The sequence below is a fragment of the Dama dama genome, chromosome 8 (genome assembly GCF_033118175.1).
Source record: "Dama dama isolate Ldn47 chromosome 8, ASM3311817v1, whole genome shotgun sequence".
NCBI classification, from domain to species: domain Eukaryota; kingdom Metazoa; phylum Chordata; class Mammalia; order Artiodactyla; family Cervidae; genus Dama; species Dama dama.
In genome coordinates this window covers 40,890,168-40,906,380 of record NC_083688.1, presented here as the reverse complement: position 1 = coordinate 40,906,380, position 16,213 = coordinate 40,890,168, and the positions used below count along the sequence as shown (strand labels likewise).

Below are 16,213 nucleotides of genomic sequence, written 5' to 3'. Positions count from 1 at the left end.
TCACTTGTACTTTTCATACAAATTATGCAGTTATGTATAAGGCATGGGGTTGAGTGCTTTGAGGATAGATAAATTAGACATGGAACGTGACCTTAAAAATCCATCAGAAAGCTTTGGATGCAAAAATAAAGGATATTACATCCCAGAGCTGTGTTTTAAGAAGATTAACCTGACAGCAAAAGATATACTAAAGAAGAGAGCAGATAACAAGGGATCAGTAAAGGGTGCCCGGTGTAATACTTATGCCTAAATCACTGAGTGGGTGTAGATGGAAAGAGAAAGGAATTACAGTTATTGTTGGTTTTCAGCCAAGATGGCTTGCACGATGGGGATGCCATTACAAGAAATTAGAATTTTAAGTGTAAAAGGCCAGGATCTGGGATGGAGAAGGAAGTTTGCAGAGAAGTTTAAAGTGCTGGTGACAGCATGTTCATGGTGACAGCCTGGAAACTGACACCAGAGAGGTTAGAGTCAAACAAAGAGATGTCAGTGTCATCTGTAGAGAGATGGTGGTGGGAGACAGGAGCCAGGCGAGGCCGAGTCTAGAGGACAAGTTGTTCCAGATCCTTGGGGAACATCTGTGTTTACATAGGACATCAGTGGGTAAGAGAAAGAGTGACAGACGTGTTGTGATCAGAGATGTAGAAAAATAGAAAGTATAGAGACGTGAAAACCAAGAAGGGAGTTAATTTCAATAAAATGGTTGGTGAGAAGTGTCAAAGCTAGAGAAGGGGAAAGATCAGGATAGGAAAAACGACTGATATGGTCACAGATAGGTCTTTGGTAATGGAAGAGTGAAGAAGCAGTAGGACTGAAGTAAGGATTCTTTAGGGTAAAGAAAAATCTAAGCATGCCTTGACACAGAGTAAAAAAGGCAAAAGTCAAAAGAGATTGGCGATGTAAGAGAACAGGATGGGAGTAGCAGGAACCAATGATGTGGCGATGTGATGAAGTACACAGGAATGGAGATGCAGGTGGAGAGTGAGCCATGGGCTGGCTAGTTGATTGAAAGCCAGCATGTCAGATGGCCTCTTGCTTCTCAGGAAAGTGTGAAGTCAGGTTATGGTTTATTAAGAAGTCAGCCTCCCAGGTGTATGGATAACATGTGGCATTTTTTGTTAAGACCTTAATAAAAGAAAGTGTTACACATCTTCATTGGCCCTAAATTCATGGTAATATAATCATGACCTGTCAAGAACTGTAATCTGTATTTAAAACTAGAAACTCAAACATATTTAAGATATTTGATAGAATGTCAGTATTTTACTTTTTCTATGTTAGTCTAAATTAGGTCAGTTTAACTATAAGATTGAATATAACATTTCTCCAGCTGAAGATGATCATGCATTTTCTTGGCCTTATACACTAGGGCCTGAAGGACTTGGTTTCACTGTGGTTACCAGAGATTCTTCCATACATGGTCCGGGTCCCATTTTTGTAAAAAACATTTTACCAAAGGGAGCAGCGATAAAAGATGGCCGCCTACAATCAGGGGACAGAATTTTGGAGGTAAGAACTAGAATGAATATCTTCAATAAAATATTTCTTGGTGTTTAAGTCAATGAAATTTATGGAATTTTGAATTAATTATATTGAAAAGTGTACTTATAGACAAGATAAGGACTTCAGTTAGAAAACTGGTTAATCAATAGCCAACTTTGTAGGTCCTCAATAAGGGCAGTGATATGGAATCAAATATTGAAAAGTTTTTCCTATCTCCTCTTTCTTACTTCCACCTCTTAGAGTCCCTGGGGGATTTGAGTCACATCTATGAGTTCATCATATATTCAGTTAGGGCTAAGAATTGCAAAGTTGCACACAAGTGCTTGTAATAGTTTCTTTAAACTTCTTTAAGAATGGGCCAGTCTGTGTTAGGTCAGTCTATGCATATGGAGAAGTATTTGGAATACTCAAAGGAAGAGGCTTTTTTTTCTCCCCATTTATTTTTGCTTAATAGTATTATTTTCTTGTCTACATATACTGTTAATTTACCTTTCAAGAAATCATCTTCATGGAAACTGACTGGTTCCATTTAACTTGCCCATGGCATGGAAGCAACACCAGAGCTTTGTATATAGTTCTAGATCATGAAAGAAAATGGTTCAAATGATTAACATAGCCCCAAATTAGAATCTCCAATAATGTATGGTAACCTAGTGACTATAACTTCCTAACATGGAGAACACTGTAGAGTTATAACAAAAACTTATGTCTGCAAGAATTGACCATGTGATAAAAATCCATTTCTCCTGTTTGTATTCAGCTGAGAATGGTACCAATTAAGCATTTGAAATCAGCTTCCTCCCTACTTGAGGAATGATTCTCTGGTATCTGTCAGTTTGATTTGTCCTTCCTAAGAATGTGATGTCTTAGGGAAAAACTGCCGATGCCAATTACTGAATGTCTGAGACTGTCCAGCACCATAGTAATGATGTTGGCATATTGCTAGTATCATAAGCATGATTGGTTTGGACTCACATACTCAGTTTTCAGCTTCCCAGAATTTCCTTGATCATGAGAGCCCATTTGCTGCATGCTTTCAAAAACCATCTAGGGTGGACAGGGCTGGCAGTGTTGTAATTTGGCTGCTTATATGCTTGTCTGCATTAGGTCAATGGCAGAGATGTCACCGGACGAACCCAGGAAGAGCTCGTGGCCATGCTGAGGAGCACCAGGCAGGGAGAGACTGCATCGCTGGTCATAGCCCGCCAAGAGGGAACTTTCCTACCCCGAGAGCTGGTAATGTTCAGATCACAGTCATACTGAGTTCTCAGCAAAGCACATCATACACATATTGAATTCATAATAGCTGAGAAATGAGTTCTAAGTCATAGGCTTAATTCGTTGGAAAAAAAAAAAGAGTGAATCACACTGAGAGAGTTTTGCCCCATTTGGAGTATCACCATTTTAGAATGATGATGCAGTGAGATGGGTAAATGCAAACAGTGCTTCAAGTATATGAATACAAAAACACCCCTCAAGGTGTGAATAAAATGCACATTGAGTATATGCTATGGGCTGAGGCCCATGCAAAACACCATCAGCAGAAATGTTCATGGTCCTACCTCAGTGCAGTTTGCAAAGTCCAAGGGAAAGGGAAATTAAAATATTTTAAATGGAAGATTGGAGATGTGATGGAGATTAGGTAAAGTCTGCTTGGAAGTGGTTGAACAGTAATACCTTACAAGGGAATGAACCTCATCTTGAAGCCTGGGAAAGACATCTCAAGACAGAGAACTTCATGTCTTATTAAAAACGTGTATCCTTTGACCTAGTAACTACAATTTTAGTAATTTGTCCTAAACTAATCATCGAAGATGTGGGAAAAATTCTTCTACATTGATTTTTTTTCTCCAGTCCTATTTATTGCAGTGATATATTGAGTACAGTACAACCAAGAGGTATTGGTTAAATAAATAACTGGATAGCTTTCCAATGAAATATAATAAGTACTTAAATCATCTCTGTGAAGAATTAATAAGAATATGAGAGAATGTGCAGGATATATTATTAAGTAAAAAGTTGGGCATGAAGTGATATATGCACTATGACAATAACGTTAAGAATCTTTATAAAATATCTGGAAGGAGATACACCCAGATTGTCAGTGCATTATGCCAGATTTTTATTTCCTCATTTTTTTACTATTGATACATAATATTTATTGTTGAAATACTTAAGAATGATTTAGAAAATTCAGAGGATTTTTATGACTAATAATAAAGAAGAATAGATATGAGAAAAAGGAGTTTTAATTATTCTTTAATTTTTATTTTCTTTGAATCTATGTAAGAAATGGCAAAGGCACATATGGGTAATATGATAGGTTTTCCTTGAATTAGATCATCAGAACAGTGAGTGTTAGTTGACAAAATTGAGTGTAGTTAACTTGAAAAAAAATTTTAGTACTGATAATTGCTATCACATATATAAAGAATTATTATACAGATTAGAAAGTAAATTTTAACCTGTTGCTTCAGATAACTTATGTCCATTAATTTACTTACCTGTTAATCCAACAAACAAGTTGTTGAGCATGCATTGTACACTAATTTGGAGGTTCGGAGGATAAAAAAAATAATTAAGACTAATTTCCTGCCCTATGTGAGCCTGTTCCAAAATAAATGGTTGGAAGTGATAATGTTACAAGCGCTTTCTAGCTGTTGGAACTGTCCAAGAAGGAAATAGATTATTAAGCATACTGAAACAGAACCTGCCTCACCATCTGTCAAAGATGCTCTAGAAACAGTTGTCCCACTGGTAAGATGATAAGACTAGACAATCTCTAAGACACCTACTCTGGATCTAATATTCTGTTCAGTTCAGTTTAATGGCTCAGTCATGTCCGACTTTTTGTGACCCCATGAATTGCAGCACGCCAGGCCTCCCTGTCCATCACCAACTCCCAGAGTTTACTCAAACTCATGTCCATCAAGTCGGTGATGCCATCCAGCCATCTCATCCTCTGTCGCCCCCTTCTCCTCCTGCCCTCAATCCCTCCCAGCATCAGGGTCTTTTCCAATGAGTCAGCTCTTCACATGAGGTGGCCAAAGCATTAGTCCTTCCAATGAACACCCAGGACTGACCTCCTTTAGGATGGACTGGTTGGATCTCCTTGCAGTCCAAGGGACTCTCAAGAGTCGTCTCCAACACCACAGTTCAAAAGCATCAATTTTTCGGCTCTCAGCTCTCTTCACAGTCCAACTCTCACATCCATATATGACCACTGGGAAGACCATAGCCTTGACTAGACGGACCTTTGTTGGCAAAGTAATGTCTCTGCTTTTTAATACGCTGTCTAGGTTGGTCCTAACTTTCCTTCCAAGGAGTAGGCGTCTTTTAATTTTACAGCTGCAATCATGTTTAAATACAAGTTTGAATAGACAACCTTCCTGAATCACTGCTCATCTATTAACCCTCCTGAGTACTGGCCAAAGGCACCTCTTCTTTCTATGTTCCTGTACCATGGAGTTTCTTTCTGATCTTCCTTCTCTTTCTCATCATCTTACCTATTTTTCCTTGTATCCTGTTGTATGCTTTGAGAAGATCCATGATAAAATAGGGAAGGGTAGGTGCACTTACCATCTCCTTTCTGCTAGTTGACCCAGCCACTTTGGAAGGCAGAATCTTGAGTTTCTGCCTCATCCCCTCCCTGAAGCACCTTACTCTTCCTAAAGAGATACGCTGTCAAAATTTGAAGTCTAATAGATTTTTTTTTTTACTAAATCCAGATAGATTCTTTTCTTCCATCTTTTATTTATCCAAAGACCTTGATCTTTTTTCTACAAGGGTCAAAGTGAAAGGGAACAGTATAAAAAGGGGCTTCCCTGATAGCTCAAGTGGTAAAGAATCTGCCTGCAATACAGGAGACTTGGGTTCAATCCCTGGATCAGGAATATCTGCTGGAGGAGTAAATGGCAATGCATTCCAGTATTCTTGCCTGGAAAATCTCAATGGACAGAGGAACCTGGCAGACCCCTGTCCACAGGGTCGCAAAGAGTCAGACATGACTGAGCACGCATGCAGGCCAAAGGAGGCAGCATGGATATATAGCAGGAAGCCCTTTTACTTCTTGTTCAATTCTTGGTTGCTGGTGATAAAAACTCAAAACAAAACAAACAAACAAAAAAAACCTCAGTAGGACTATATACTTGTTTCAGGGATAGGAGAACAAGGAAGGAACTTTTGACTCTGTATTCTGATGAGCTACAGTCCTGGGAGGAGTAAAATCCTGAATATAAAGAGAAATATCCCAGACAGCCCATAGGCATGAAGAAGAACCCAACAGCAGAATTCCAACTAGAAACTCAAGCCCTAATGAGTCCCTCATTCCCAACTGAACAGTTCTTTACATCCCTTTTCCATATGTCTATGAGAATTCCCAAATGTACTAATTCCTTCTTCCTAGAAGCTCTCCTCACCCCCCAAACCCCCATTCTCCCTGCGCCAATAAGGGGGAAAAGGACGCTGATCTTAGTCCAGTTTGGAACTCTGAATACATTTTTAGTCAAACACAGTTACATCTAGAAGTTAGCAAATGAAATAATAGAATTTTTGTACTAAAGGGGGCTGAAAGATACACACAATACTCAGTGTGTTAGCTATGCTTATTTCTTCTAGTACATTACCACTTCTGTAGTATTGTAAACACAATACTATATAGGTATAATGGGGTAAATAGATTTGGGCAGGCTTACCTGGGACTAACGACTACTTTGAACATTGTTTTCTTTTTCATTATTTTAAAACGTACTCTGGTACAAAATACTGAATTACAGACAGAACTTGTATAACCAACCAAATTTACCAGCCAGGTAGTCTGTACATATTCTTTCACTCTTATTTAATATAATTTAGTGAAATTGGATTTCTATTCCAGAAAATGCCATTTTAGCCCAAGCCCACCAGGGAGCATATTAAATTAATTGTGCAACTATGAGATTATGAGTGGAAATAAATTCTCTGTTCTCATCATTTTCCATGTTACACAAAATTTGGAGGGCATGTGGTTAGTATCCATTCTCTTGGAATCCCCTGGCAAACAGTCTTTTTAAAAATTATGTGACTTCTAACTATCCAAATATGTGGAATATGTAACCACAGCAAAGCAAGTGCCTTTGAGGCTTACTTAAGTAATGGGGACCCAGAATCTTTGTTTTGGAAAAATATGGAATAATATTATTTTTCCAGCCCAAATACATGTCTTGAATGCTAAACAGCAGGAATTCTGCAGGAAGTTTATAAAGTGGTCACATGTGGCATACACGGGGCTCTTTCAGTGGGAGATATTCAGAATGTGGAATTGGACTCTTCGAAAGCAGAGAATGAAGAGTGTGTGACATGATGCATCTTTGTGTTTCTCTTTCAAAAAAAAAGCAAAGGTGGTATCATTTCAGTCTCTTCTCCCTTATTTTGAATGATGCACCCACTTGACTTTCCATTAAAAACCTGGCAGGATGAAGGAAGGACAGCACTTCCTGCTTTTGTCTGATTCTGTCTCCTTTGAAGAAAACAAACTGTTTATTGGTTTCCTGTTCTTCTGAGAAACTGTCCTCTCCCTTTTGTTAAGCCGTGCTATTTCGTGAGCTCTGTACCCTCTTAACAGCACTGCTCTGCCTATTTTCTGACAGTTAAATCTTCCTTACTTCCCTGTTATCATTAACTTCCTGTGAAGTCTTAACACTCACCGCCAAGGGAGCGTGTGGTCAGCAGTTCCACAGGAAGACCCAGTATAGGATGGTCTCTCAGATGTGACCCTCTGTCATTCCAAAGGCCTCAGCATCCATTTCCTGGTCATTTCTCCTGACTTGCCACATAAGAGAACAGTGCTGAATTCCTGTATTTGCTGGTCCAAGCCTCCCTTCCTGAGCGATTTGGTCAGTATCACAAGTATGATGGCACATTTAGCCAACTTTCCAACTGCGGCAGGCTGGGTTGAAAATCTAGTAAAGGGAATTTATACAATAGCATCATCACTATTTAGCTGTTTCTAGTATCTTTACCAAAAGAACTGTCCTTCAAAGGTGATCTTTCCAGAATCCTAGTCCAGAAGAACCTCTGATGTTCTCATCCCCTTTCTGGGTGAGAGTTTATTAAAGAAGTGTTTCACACAAGGAACATTTTTGCAAAAGGGACTTTGAGATTAGTGTTGGTAATAGAATCAGAAGGTTAATCTGCTGTGTTTGTGATTGTACTTGAAAACTATGCTACTTATTTAGTGGTTTGTTTGGTCTGTTCTGTGAGAGACATGGTCTGCAAATTTTTTTCCATCCTTGATACCTAAAATTCTTTTTGTCTTTTGCCAAATGTCAAATAAAGCTATCGTTCCATTTAGAAAAAATTCTGAAAATGAAAAGTTTTTTGTGTATTCCATGACTTTATTTTTAAGGACTTCAGAGAAAGAGGCATTGGATTATTTGCCGTGTATGTATCATGTATGTGGCTGTCTCCTTTCATTTACTGGGGAAAAAGAACTATTCTGCCATTTCATTGTTAACCTCTTTAACATTTCATGTTCTGACCTGCTGCCTTATCTTTAAATTATCCTGAAAATCACAGCAACTCCTGGTGCGTAAAACAAGCTGAGAAAATTTCAAATGTATTTATAATTTCTACCTGCCAAGTTTGCCTGCTATTAAGCGCTGGCCTCTGCAAGGGGGATTAACTGTATTTCAAGCAAGCAAGTTGCTCCTGCTTGGCATGATTGAGATCCCAAAGTTAGCCATGTTTGTCATGCTGATCTGACCTTCACTTAGGAACATTGCTTTTGCTGAGAAAAAAAAATGATGCAGGCATATGTGGAGGCTCCCCAAGTAGCTGCTGAAATTCCAACACTACAGATTTATCAGTCCCTGTATCTACCTTAGTAAATGACACATGCCTAAACTTCTTCATGGTTTACTCTGTCTTCTTCCTAAGTAAAAACTTCATATCTCAAATGTCAGATTATTTAACATCATGAATCATACAAGAATTTTAGTTTGAAATTTTAGATGAACCTCATTTAACTGATGCATTATTTTATTCCCTTTGGCTATTTGATTCAAAATGACCCCATGCTTAATTAACCAAGGTACTTACGGAAAAATGAATATTATAGTGGTTATTTGTGGAAAAGTAGCAGAAATTGAAGGATGGTTTCAGAATGATTTTTCTACCCAAACCAAAGTACATGAGTTATGTTTTAGAATTTAAATAATTATACAGAAACCAAAATGCATTGCTATATTTTATAGATTCTCCAAGTAACTCAGTTCTATGACTTCAGATGGAGTCCTGGCTAATACACAGTCTCCATTTCTGCCTCTTTCTACAGTAATTTCTGTTTACTTCTTCCTACATTTCCACTCAACCAGTAGTCCAGACTCTGAAAGATGAACTTCAGAGTCAATAAAATATGTCCCTGTCCTCAAGAAGGGTCTAGCCCATAAAGAAAAAGAGTCTGTTGATCAAATTATACAACTGAAGTGTTTGGATTCAAACTTGAGGACCAAAAATGCCTGTAAAAACATAATGGTCCTTGAGAAGAATTTTGATGATTGACTAGGATTTCAAAATGCAGAGCCAAGAGAGAAGGAAAAAACAAGTTTAAATACTGAGATTGAAAAATACAAAATGTATCAAGGAGATACTAAACAGCCCACCCTAGTAGATTACTGATCAAGGAAGGGGCAAAGAAGCATTAGTTTCCTGCTTAAAGCTATTGCAGCTCACAAGAATGTAATGGCTAGGAGCTTGGGATCTGATACTAGCCAGACCTGGGTCGGATCCTAATTGACCGAGTGACCTTGGGTAAGTTACTTCCCTATGCTCCCATTCATTAAAAAAAATGGGGATCATATTATTATCTACTCAAGAGATTATTAGTGTTAAATGAGTTACGTATGTCGTACTTAGAATCAGGCGCATGCAATGGAATTCAGCAAATGTTACTTGTTATCAGCATTGCTCATCTCAGTGAGAGATATTTAAGTGCAGTTAGGACATCCCAGTCATTGGGAATGGAGAGGGGAATGGAGATAGAAAACTTCGGCTTTGGCATCTGATAGATGTTGGGGTAATAGAATGAGGTATATCAGAAATTCCCAAGTTTTGAATTTGGGTGGCTAGAAATAGAAGATATATAAACAGGTTTGGAGAAGAAACAATTATTTTTGGCCTAGAATTGTATTCCTTTTCATGCCTCCCAAGCTGATCTATGAGCCAGTAATTATCACTGTTTTTCCTTCTCTCTACTCTCCAGCCATGCCAGGCTTTTGTTCACTTGTTTAAGATGTTACCAGAGTCCTCTCTATGCCAAATAGTTCCTGTGAGACTTCCCTCTGCTTAGAACACCCCCTCCCTTCTCTTTCATCATTCAATTCCTTAAGATATTTACTTACAGAGCCTGCTTGAACCCCCAAGTCTGAGATATGGGGCTCAAGTTAGTTTTCCATTTATATTCAGAACTCCCCTTACCATGTCTCTGAATCACCTTAAGAACAAATAGCAATTAAGAGTCCAGATTTGGGGGTCTCATGGCCTCAATGTGAACCCCTCTCTCACAATCTTACTGAATCTCTCTGTGCCTTAATTTCTTCATTTGTTAAATAAGGACAATGATAGTACCCACTTCGTAGGGTTGTTATGAGGATTAGTTGAATATAGATGCCAACACATGGTCCAATAATGTTGACTCCTATTGTTATTTCCTGTGTCTGGTGGACACTGTGTGCTCAGTAAATATTTGTTGACTGAATAACTGAAAGTTATGTGTTATTAAAGTAGATGATATAGAAAGCTAGAAAAGGTATCACTGAAAGAGCTATTACCCCTAATCTATACCTAATCTGTATTTAATGCATTATCTATCCTACTACAATCATTTTAAATCAAACAAAAATATTCAGAGATTTCCTTAGACATCAGAGCTCTAGCAACTTCTAACTACACATAAGACAATGGGGGTGTAGGGATGGTTGGTATTAAATGTAAGTGACAGTTTAGGTCATTTATTTATATTTTAGTTTTTTTTTTTTTTTTAGTTTAGGTCATTTAAATGATCATGAAGACATTTGCATGATCTAGTTGTACAGTTTATTTGTAAAGACATATAAAAATAATAAGTAGCAGTATCTTTTATTTTAAAATATTAAAGTCATTTTTGAAATATTAATGTAGTTTAAAGTACCTTTAAAATGTTTCAGTCTTGGCTACCATAACTTGTTAGAACAGTGGTCCTCAGAGCATGGTCTCAGACCAGCAGTGTGGCACCACCTGGAAATTTGTTAAACATGCAAATTCTCAGGCTCCCTGAAGACTTAAGAAATCAGAAACCCTAGGGCTGGAGCCCAAAGATGGATTTTACCATACACTCCAGATGGTTCCGATGCTCCCTCAAATTTGAAAACCACTGAAATAGTGGTTGAGTTATAAAGAGTGTCATAAGGCCTGTAGGATGACTTAGTACCCATAGCTGACTAGCTCCAATAATCACATTTTCAACTTTGTTTTTTTTTATTCTACAAACAATTTCTTGCTCTGTGAAAAGTATTCAATGAAAATTTCAGGCCCAATTGAGTTGCGTCCCTTTGGCCACGTGCCCCTCATTTTGGCAAAGGGCCAGTGCTGAGTGCAATCCAGTTACTCAGCTCAATTACATCTGATCCATTTAGGCAAACTCAATTGTACTTGACTTTTTCAGGCCCAACTCGATTGTGCTTTAAAATTTCCACACTCAATTTGATTGTGCTCAAAATGTGTTATGTGCCATCTTGTAACTTGTAGATTTAGACATATACCAAAGGGAGGCACTTTTAGAGAAGCTTAGAAGATTGGGTTATTGACATTTGTTTGCAGTTACACTTTGTTTTCCCCATCTGTTTGCCATGAAGTGATGGGACTGGATACCATGATCTTAGTTTTTTGAATGTTGGTTTTAAAATAGCTTTTTCACTGTCCTCTTTCACCCTCATCAAGAGACTCTTTAGATCCTCCTCGAGATAGGTAAAAAGTGGAAACAGTGACAGCTTTATTTTGGGGGGGCTTCAAAACCACTGTGGATGATGACTGCAGCCTAAAAATTAAGAGACGCTTGCTCTTGGAAGAAAAGCTATGGCAAACCTAGCCAGTGTATTAAAAAGCAGAGACACCACTTTGCCAACAAAGGCCCCTTTAGTCAATGCTGTGGTTTTTCCAGTAGTCATGTACAGATGTGAGAGTTGGACCATAAAGAAGGCTGAGCAATGAAGAACTGATGCTTTCAAATTGTGGCACTAGAGACAACTCTTGAGAGTCCCTTGGACTGCAAGGAAATCAAACCAGTTAATCCTAAAGGAAATCAATCTTGAATATTCATTGGAAGGACTGCTGATGAAGCTGAAGCTCCAGTACTTTGACCACTGGATGTGAAAGGCCAACTCACTGGAAAAGACCCTGATGCTGGGAAAGATTGAGGGCAGGAGGAGAAGGGGGTGACAGAGGATGAGATGGTTAGATGGCTTCACCAACTCAATGGACTTAATTTTGAACAAACTCTGGGAGACAGTGAAGGACAGGGAAGCCTTGTGTGCTGCAGTTCATGGGGTCACAGAGTCAGACATGACTTAGGGACTGAACAACAACAAACTTACTTTCTCTCCAACATGAATTGCTACAGGGAAGGTGTCCTATACTTGGCCCAGTGCATCTACCATCTTCATTCTGCTCTGTTGAACACAGGTCAAAGTTTGCAAAGCTCCTAAGAAAGTGATCCTTGGGTACTGTCACAAAGCCACCATGCTTAGTTGTTCCCATTCATTTCATTTTAAAGATGGCAGAAAATAGTCATAGAGATATTTCTCCTTACCAAAAGATGTTTGTTTGTGAAAGTCAGAAATATTTTTAAAGGAAGACTTCCACCTCACTGAGCTAAGCATAACACCTTCTCACTGGTGCTGTGTACTAAAAGACCAGGCTCTTAATCTCTGCCAGTTTTTAAAATGTGTTCAAGAACCCACAAGCCTGAGGGATTAATAGTCATCAGCTACTCCCTGGGCAGTACTCATACCTAAAAGAATTTTACTGAACCCTGTCAGCAAAATCTAGTCTTGATAAAATAGATGATGATAAATGCTCTGGTTCAGCATTATTAAAACAGATGGAGGAAGTGCTGGCCATTTTGCCCGGTTGTATGACTTCCAGGTGTCAGAGTGAAAATACTTAATGGGTTTTATCACAAGGCTGGTTTTGTTGGAGTTTAGAAGATGGTGGAAGGAGGAGCATTCTGTGCTGAAAAGAAGCTCTCCTGACATTTCAGAGGACCAGGGCCTAATTACATTCTCTTGCAAAGTTAAGGATGAAGAGCCATGAGATCCAGCCATACTCTCATGGCATAAGACATATGTCTTATTAGTGGCCACTGCAGCCATGATTAGGCTTCTGGAGGCTGGAAAAAAAAGAAGCGTTTTCTGAATATACATGTTTAAACAGCACAGAAAAAGGAATCTTGTGACCAACCACGGACTATATCCTTCTTATTATCCAGTTAGCCAAATGTTACCAGTAATTCATGCCAGCTGTTGATATGGAGCAGCTGGATAAGAGGGTGGTTACAAAGCTCGGGGGATGACCTTGATTTGCCTAATTACCCCGATGCCTGTGATCTGTACGTTCATTAAGGTACACTCAGTGTACGATAAGGAAGCGCGTTCATTTTGTAAAGGATATTTAAAGATTAAGGGGGAAATATGTACTGCCTTAATTGATTGCGGTTGACTTTTCCAGCTGCTATCAAAGTAAATACCACACATGTGAAACTGCCACAAGAGTCCGTTTCACTTTGAAAGTATACTGTGAGGTTTGAACACGTTTCATCTGCCTGTTTTTCAAGAAATTGTGTGATCTTTATCATTAAAGAATATCAGCTTATGATTGTTACTTTTTTTTTTTCTCTCTTCCTAAGGGCTGATAAAATAGAGATAGATGCTTAAAAAACAATATGTTGCCTCTTACCTCTTCCCATGCCCCATCCCCAAAGATTCTCTGGGCAATGACTTTTAAATACGTTCTCATTATTTTTAATGAGTGCGCAGAATGTATGACGCATAATGCACCAGTAGATAAGTGCCCTTTAACTGAACTTGTCAGATGTAATAAAACACTGAAGGAGTTAAGATGCGCTTTTCTTTAAGATATTATAATTATTTAAATTAAGATTCCCAAGTACAAATCATGTACTATTCAATTCCTGTTGCTGCCTTAAGAGAGCCCCAGCTCCACTCTTAGTTCGCTCTGTAAAAAAGAATGTTTTATCACAGCAGTAAGAAGACAAACGAACATTTAATATTGTTATGTCTCTTTAAGTTTACCCTTCTTTAAATCTGCCTCAATGGCAGGATATTCAATTATAAACGAGTTCAATTATGTTTCCTGGCCACTTATTGAGTTATATGAAGGACTTTTATCACCGAGTCTTTCTGTAATTAATTCTTTGCATTTCTTAGAGGCTTAGGACCTAAGGAAGGATTGTTTAACAGCTTCAAATGTTGATTCCATTTTCTTATACTTTTTCTTTTCTTTTCCTTCCTCTCTTTTCTTTCTTGCTCTAACCTATGATTCTGCCTTTCTAGAAGCAAATAACACTTAGTATGGTATCCCTTAATTGCAGAATATTTTTATTTCTACATTACATTAAAACATCAGGTGGTGATGAAGAGGAAGATAATAGTACATTACATTAAATTACATTAAAATGCCAGTAGTAGATGAAGATGGTGGTAGAATGGAGAAATATATCATCCCCAAGAACAGCAAAGCATCCCCTTGCTAGTCTTTGTTGCAGAAATATCAGTGCCTTTGGCACCTGGTTTATGGAACTGTCAGCCTTAGCACCCTGCTTGTGAGTTACAGACTTTCAACCTGACTCAAAAGGGCTCTCTTATCTCCTTCCTAGCAACTACATATTTCATCTATAGACTCTTGACTTCCCATTGGAGAGGGAGAACACATAGAAACAAACAAGAAAAAACACAGAAAGTGACAAAATACAAAAATACCCAACCACAGCATCTTACCCTTAACTTGCTTACACTCCATCTTCCTGAGATCAGATGCTTCTCATCCATGATACACAGAGACTGATGTTCAGGAGATCCATCTTCTTACACCTCCATTTCTTTCTATTTCTGGTTCCACTTTGATTGTTGTTCTTGTTGTTGTTTAGGGGCTAAGTCATGTCTGACTCTTTTGTGGCTCTATGGACTGTAGACCACCAAGCTCCTCTGTCCATGGGATATCCCAAGCAAGAATACTGGAGCGGGTTTCCATTTCCTTCTCCAGGGGACCTTCCTGAGCCAGGGACTGAGCACACATCTCCTACATTGGCAGGTGGATTCTTTACCATTGAGCTACCAGGGAAGCCCCCACACTGATGATCAGTTCAGTTCAGTCGCTTAGTCATGTCTAACTCTTCGCGACCCTATAGACCACAGCATGCCAGGCCTCCCTGTCCATCACCAACTCCCGGACTCTACTCAGACTCATCTCCATTGAGTCGGTGATGCCATCCAACTATCTCATCCTTCTCCTCCTGCCTTCAAACTTCCCCAGCATCAGGGTCTTTTCAAATAAGTTAGTTCTTCACATCAGGTGGCCAAAGTATTGGAATTTCAACTTCATCATTCCTTCCAAAGAACACTCAAGACTGACTTCTTTTAGGATGGACTGGTAGGATCACCTTGCAGTCCAAGGGACTCTCAAGAATCTTCTCCAATACTATAGTTTAAAAGCATCAGTTCTTCGGTGCTCAGCTTTCTTTATAGTCACATCCATACATGACTACTGGAAAAATGATAGCCTTGACGAGACAGACCTTTGTTGACAAAGTAATGTCTCTGCTTTTTAATATGCTATCTAGGTTGGTCATAAATTTCCTTCCAAGGAGCAATCATCTTTTAATTTCATGGCTGCAGTCACCATCTGCAGTGATTTTGGAGCCTAAAAAATATCTTCAGCCACTGTTTCCACTGTTTCCCCATCTATTTCCCATGAAGTGATGGGACTGGATGCCATGATCTTAGTTTTCTGAATGTTGAGCTTTAAGCTAACTTTTTCACTCTCCTCTTTCACTTTCATCAAGAGACTTTTTAGTTCTTCTTCACTTTCTGCCATAAGGGTGGTGTCATCTGCATATCTGAGGTTATTGATATTTCTTGTGGCAATCTTGATTCCAGCTTGTGCTTCTTCCAGCCCAGTGTTTCTCATGATGTACTCTGCATATAAGTTAAATAAGCAGGGTGACAATATACAGCCTTGACGTACTCCTTTACCTACTTGGAACCAATCTGTTGTTCCATGTCCAGTTCTAACTGTTGCTTCCTGACCTGCATATAGATTTCTCAAGAGGCAGGTCAGGTGGTCTGGTATTCCCATCTCTTTCAGAATTTTCCACAGTTTATTGTGATCCTCATAGTCAAAAGCTTCAACATAGTCAATAAAATAGAAATAGGTGTTTTTCTGGAACTCTCTTGCTTTTTTGATGATCCAGCGGATGTTGGCAATTTGATCTCTGGTTCCTCTGCCTTTTCTAAAACACTGATGATAACAGGACCCAATTGTTCAGTGAATATTTACTGAACATCTATTTCCAGTTCAGGTGATCAAAGACTCATTGTTTATGTGGGTTAGATGTCATGCCAGGCACTGGGTATTCCCAGGTGTACTCCTTTGTGATCCCTGAACTACAGGAGCTTACTGA

At 38.8% G+C, this 16,213-nt stretch overlaps 1 protein-coding gene across 3 annotated transcripts in view; it reads left to right on the top strand.

Annotated features, from left to right (window-relative positions):
• The window catches only part of PARD3B (par-3 family cell polarity regulator beta), a 1,129,489-nt gene that overhangs the window by 640,880 nt on the left and 472,396 nt on the right, over window positions 1-16,213 (top strand). For all 3 annotated transcript variants that reach the window (XM_061148945.1, XM_061148946.1, XM_061148947.1), the window contains exons 9-10: window positions 1,370-1,509; window positions 2,611-2,739. In XM_061148945.1, the coding sequence (XP_061004928.1) occupies window positions 1,370-1,509; window positions 2,611-2,739 (269 nt within the window). The remainder of the gene's footprint in view (window positions 1-1,369; window positions 1,510-2,610; window positions 2,740-16,213) is intronic.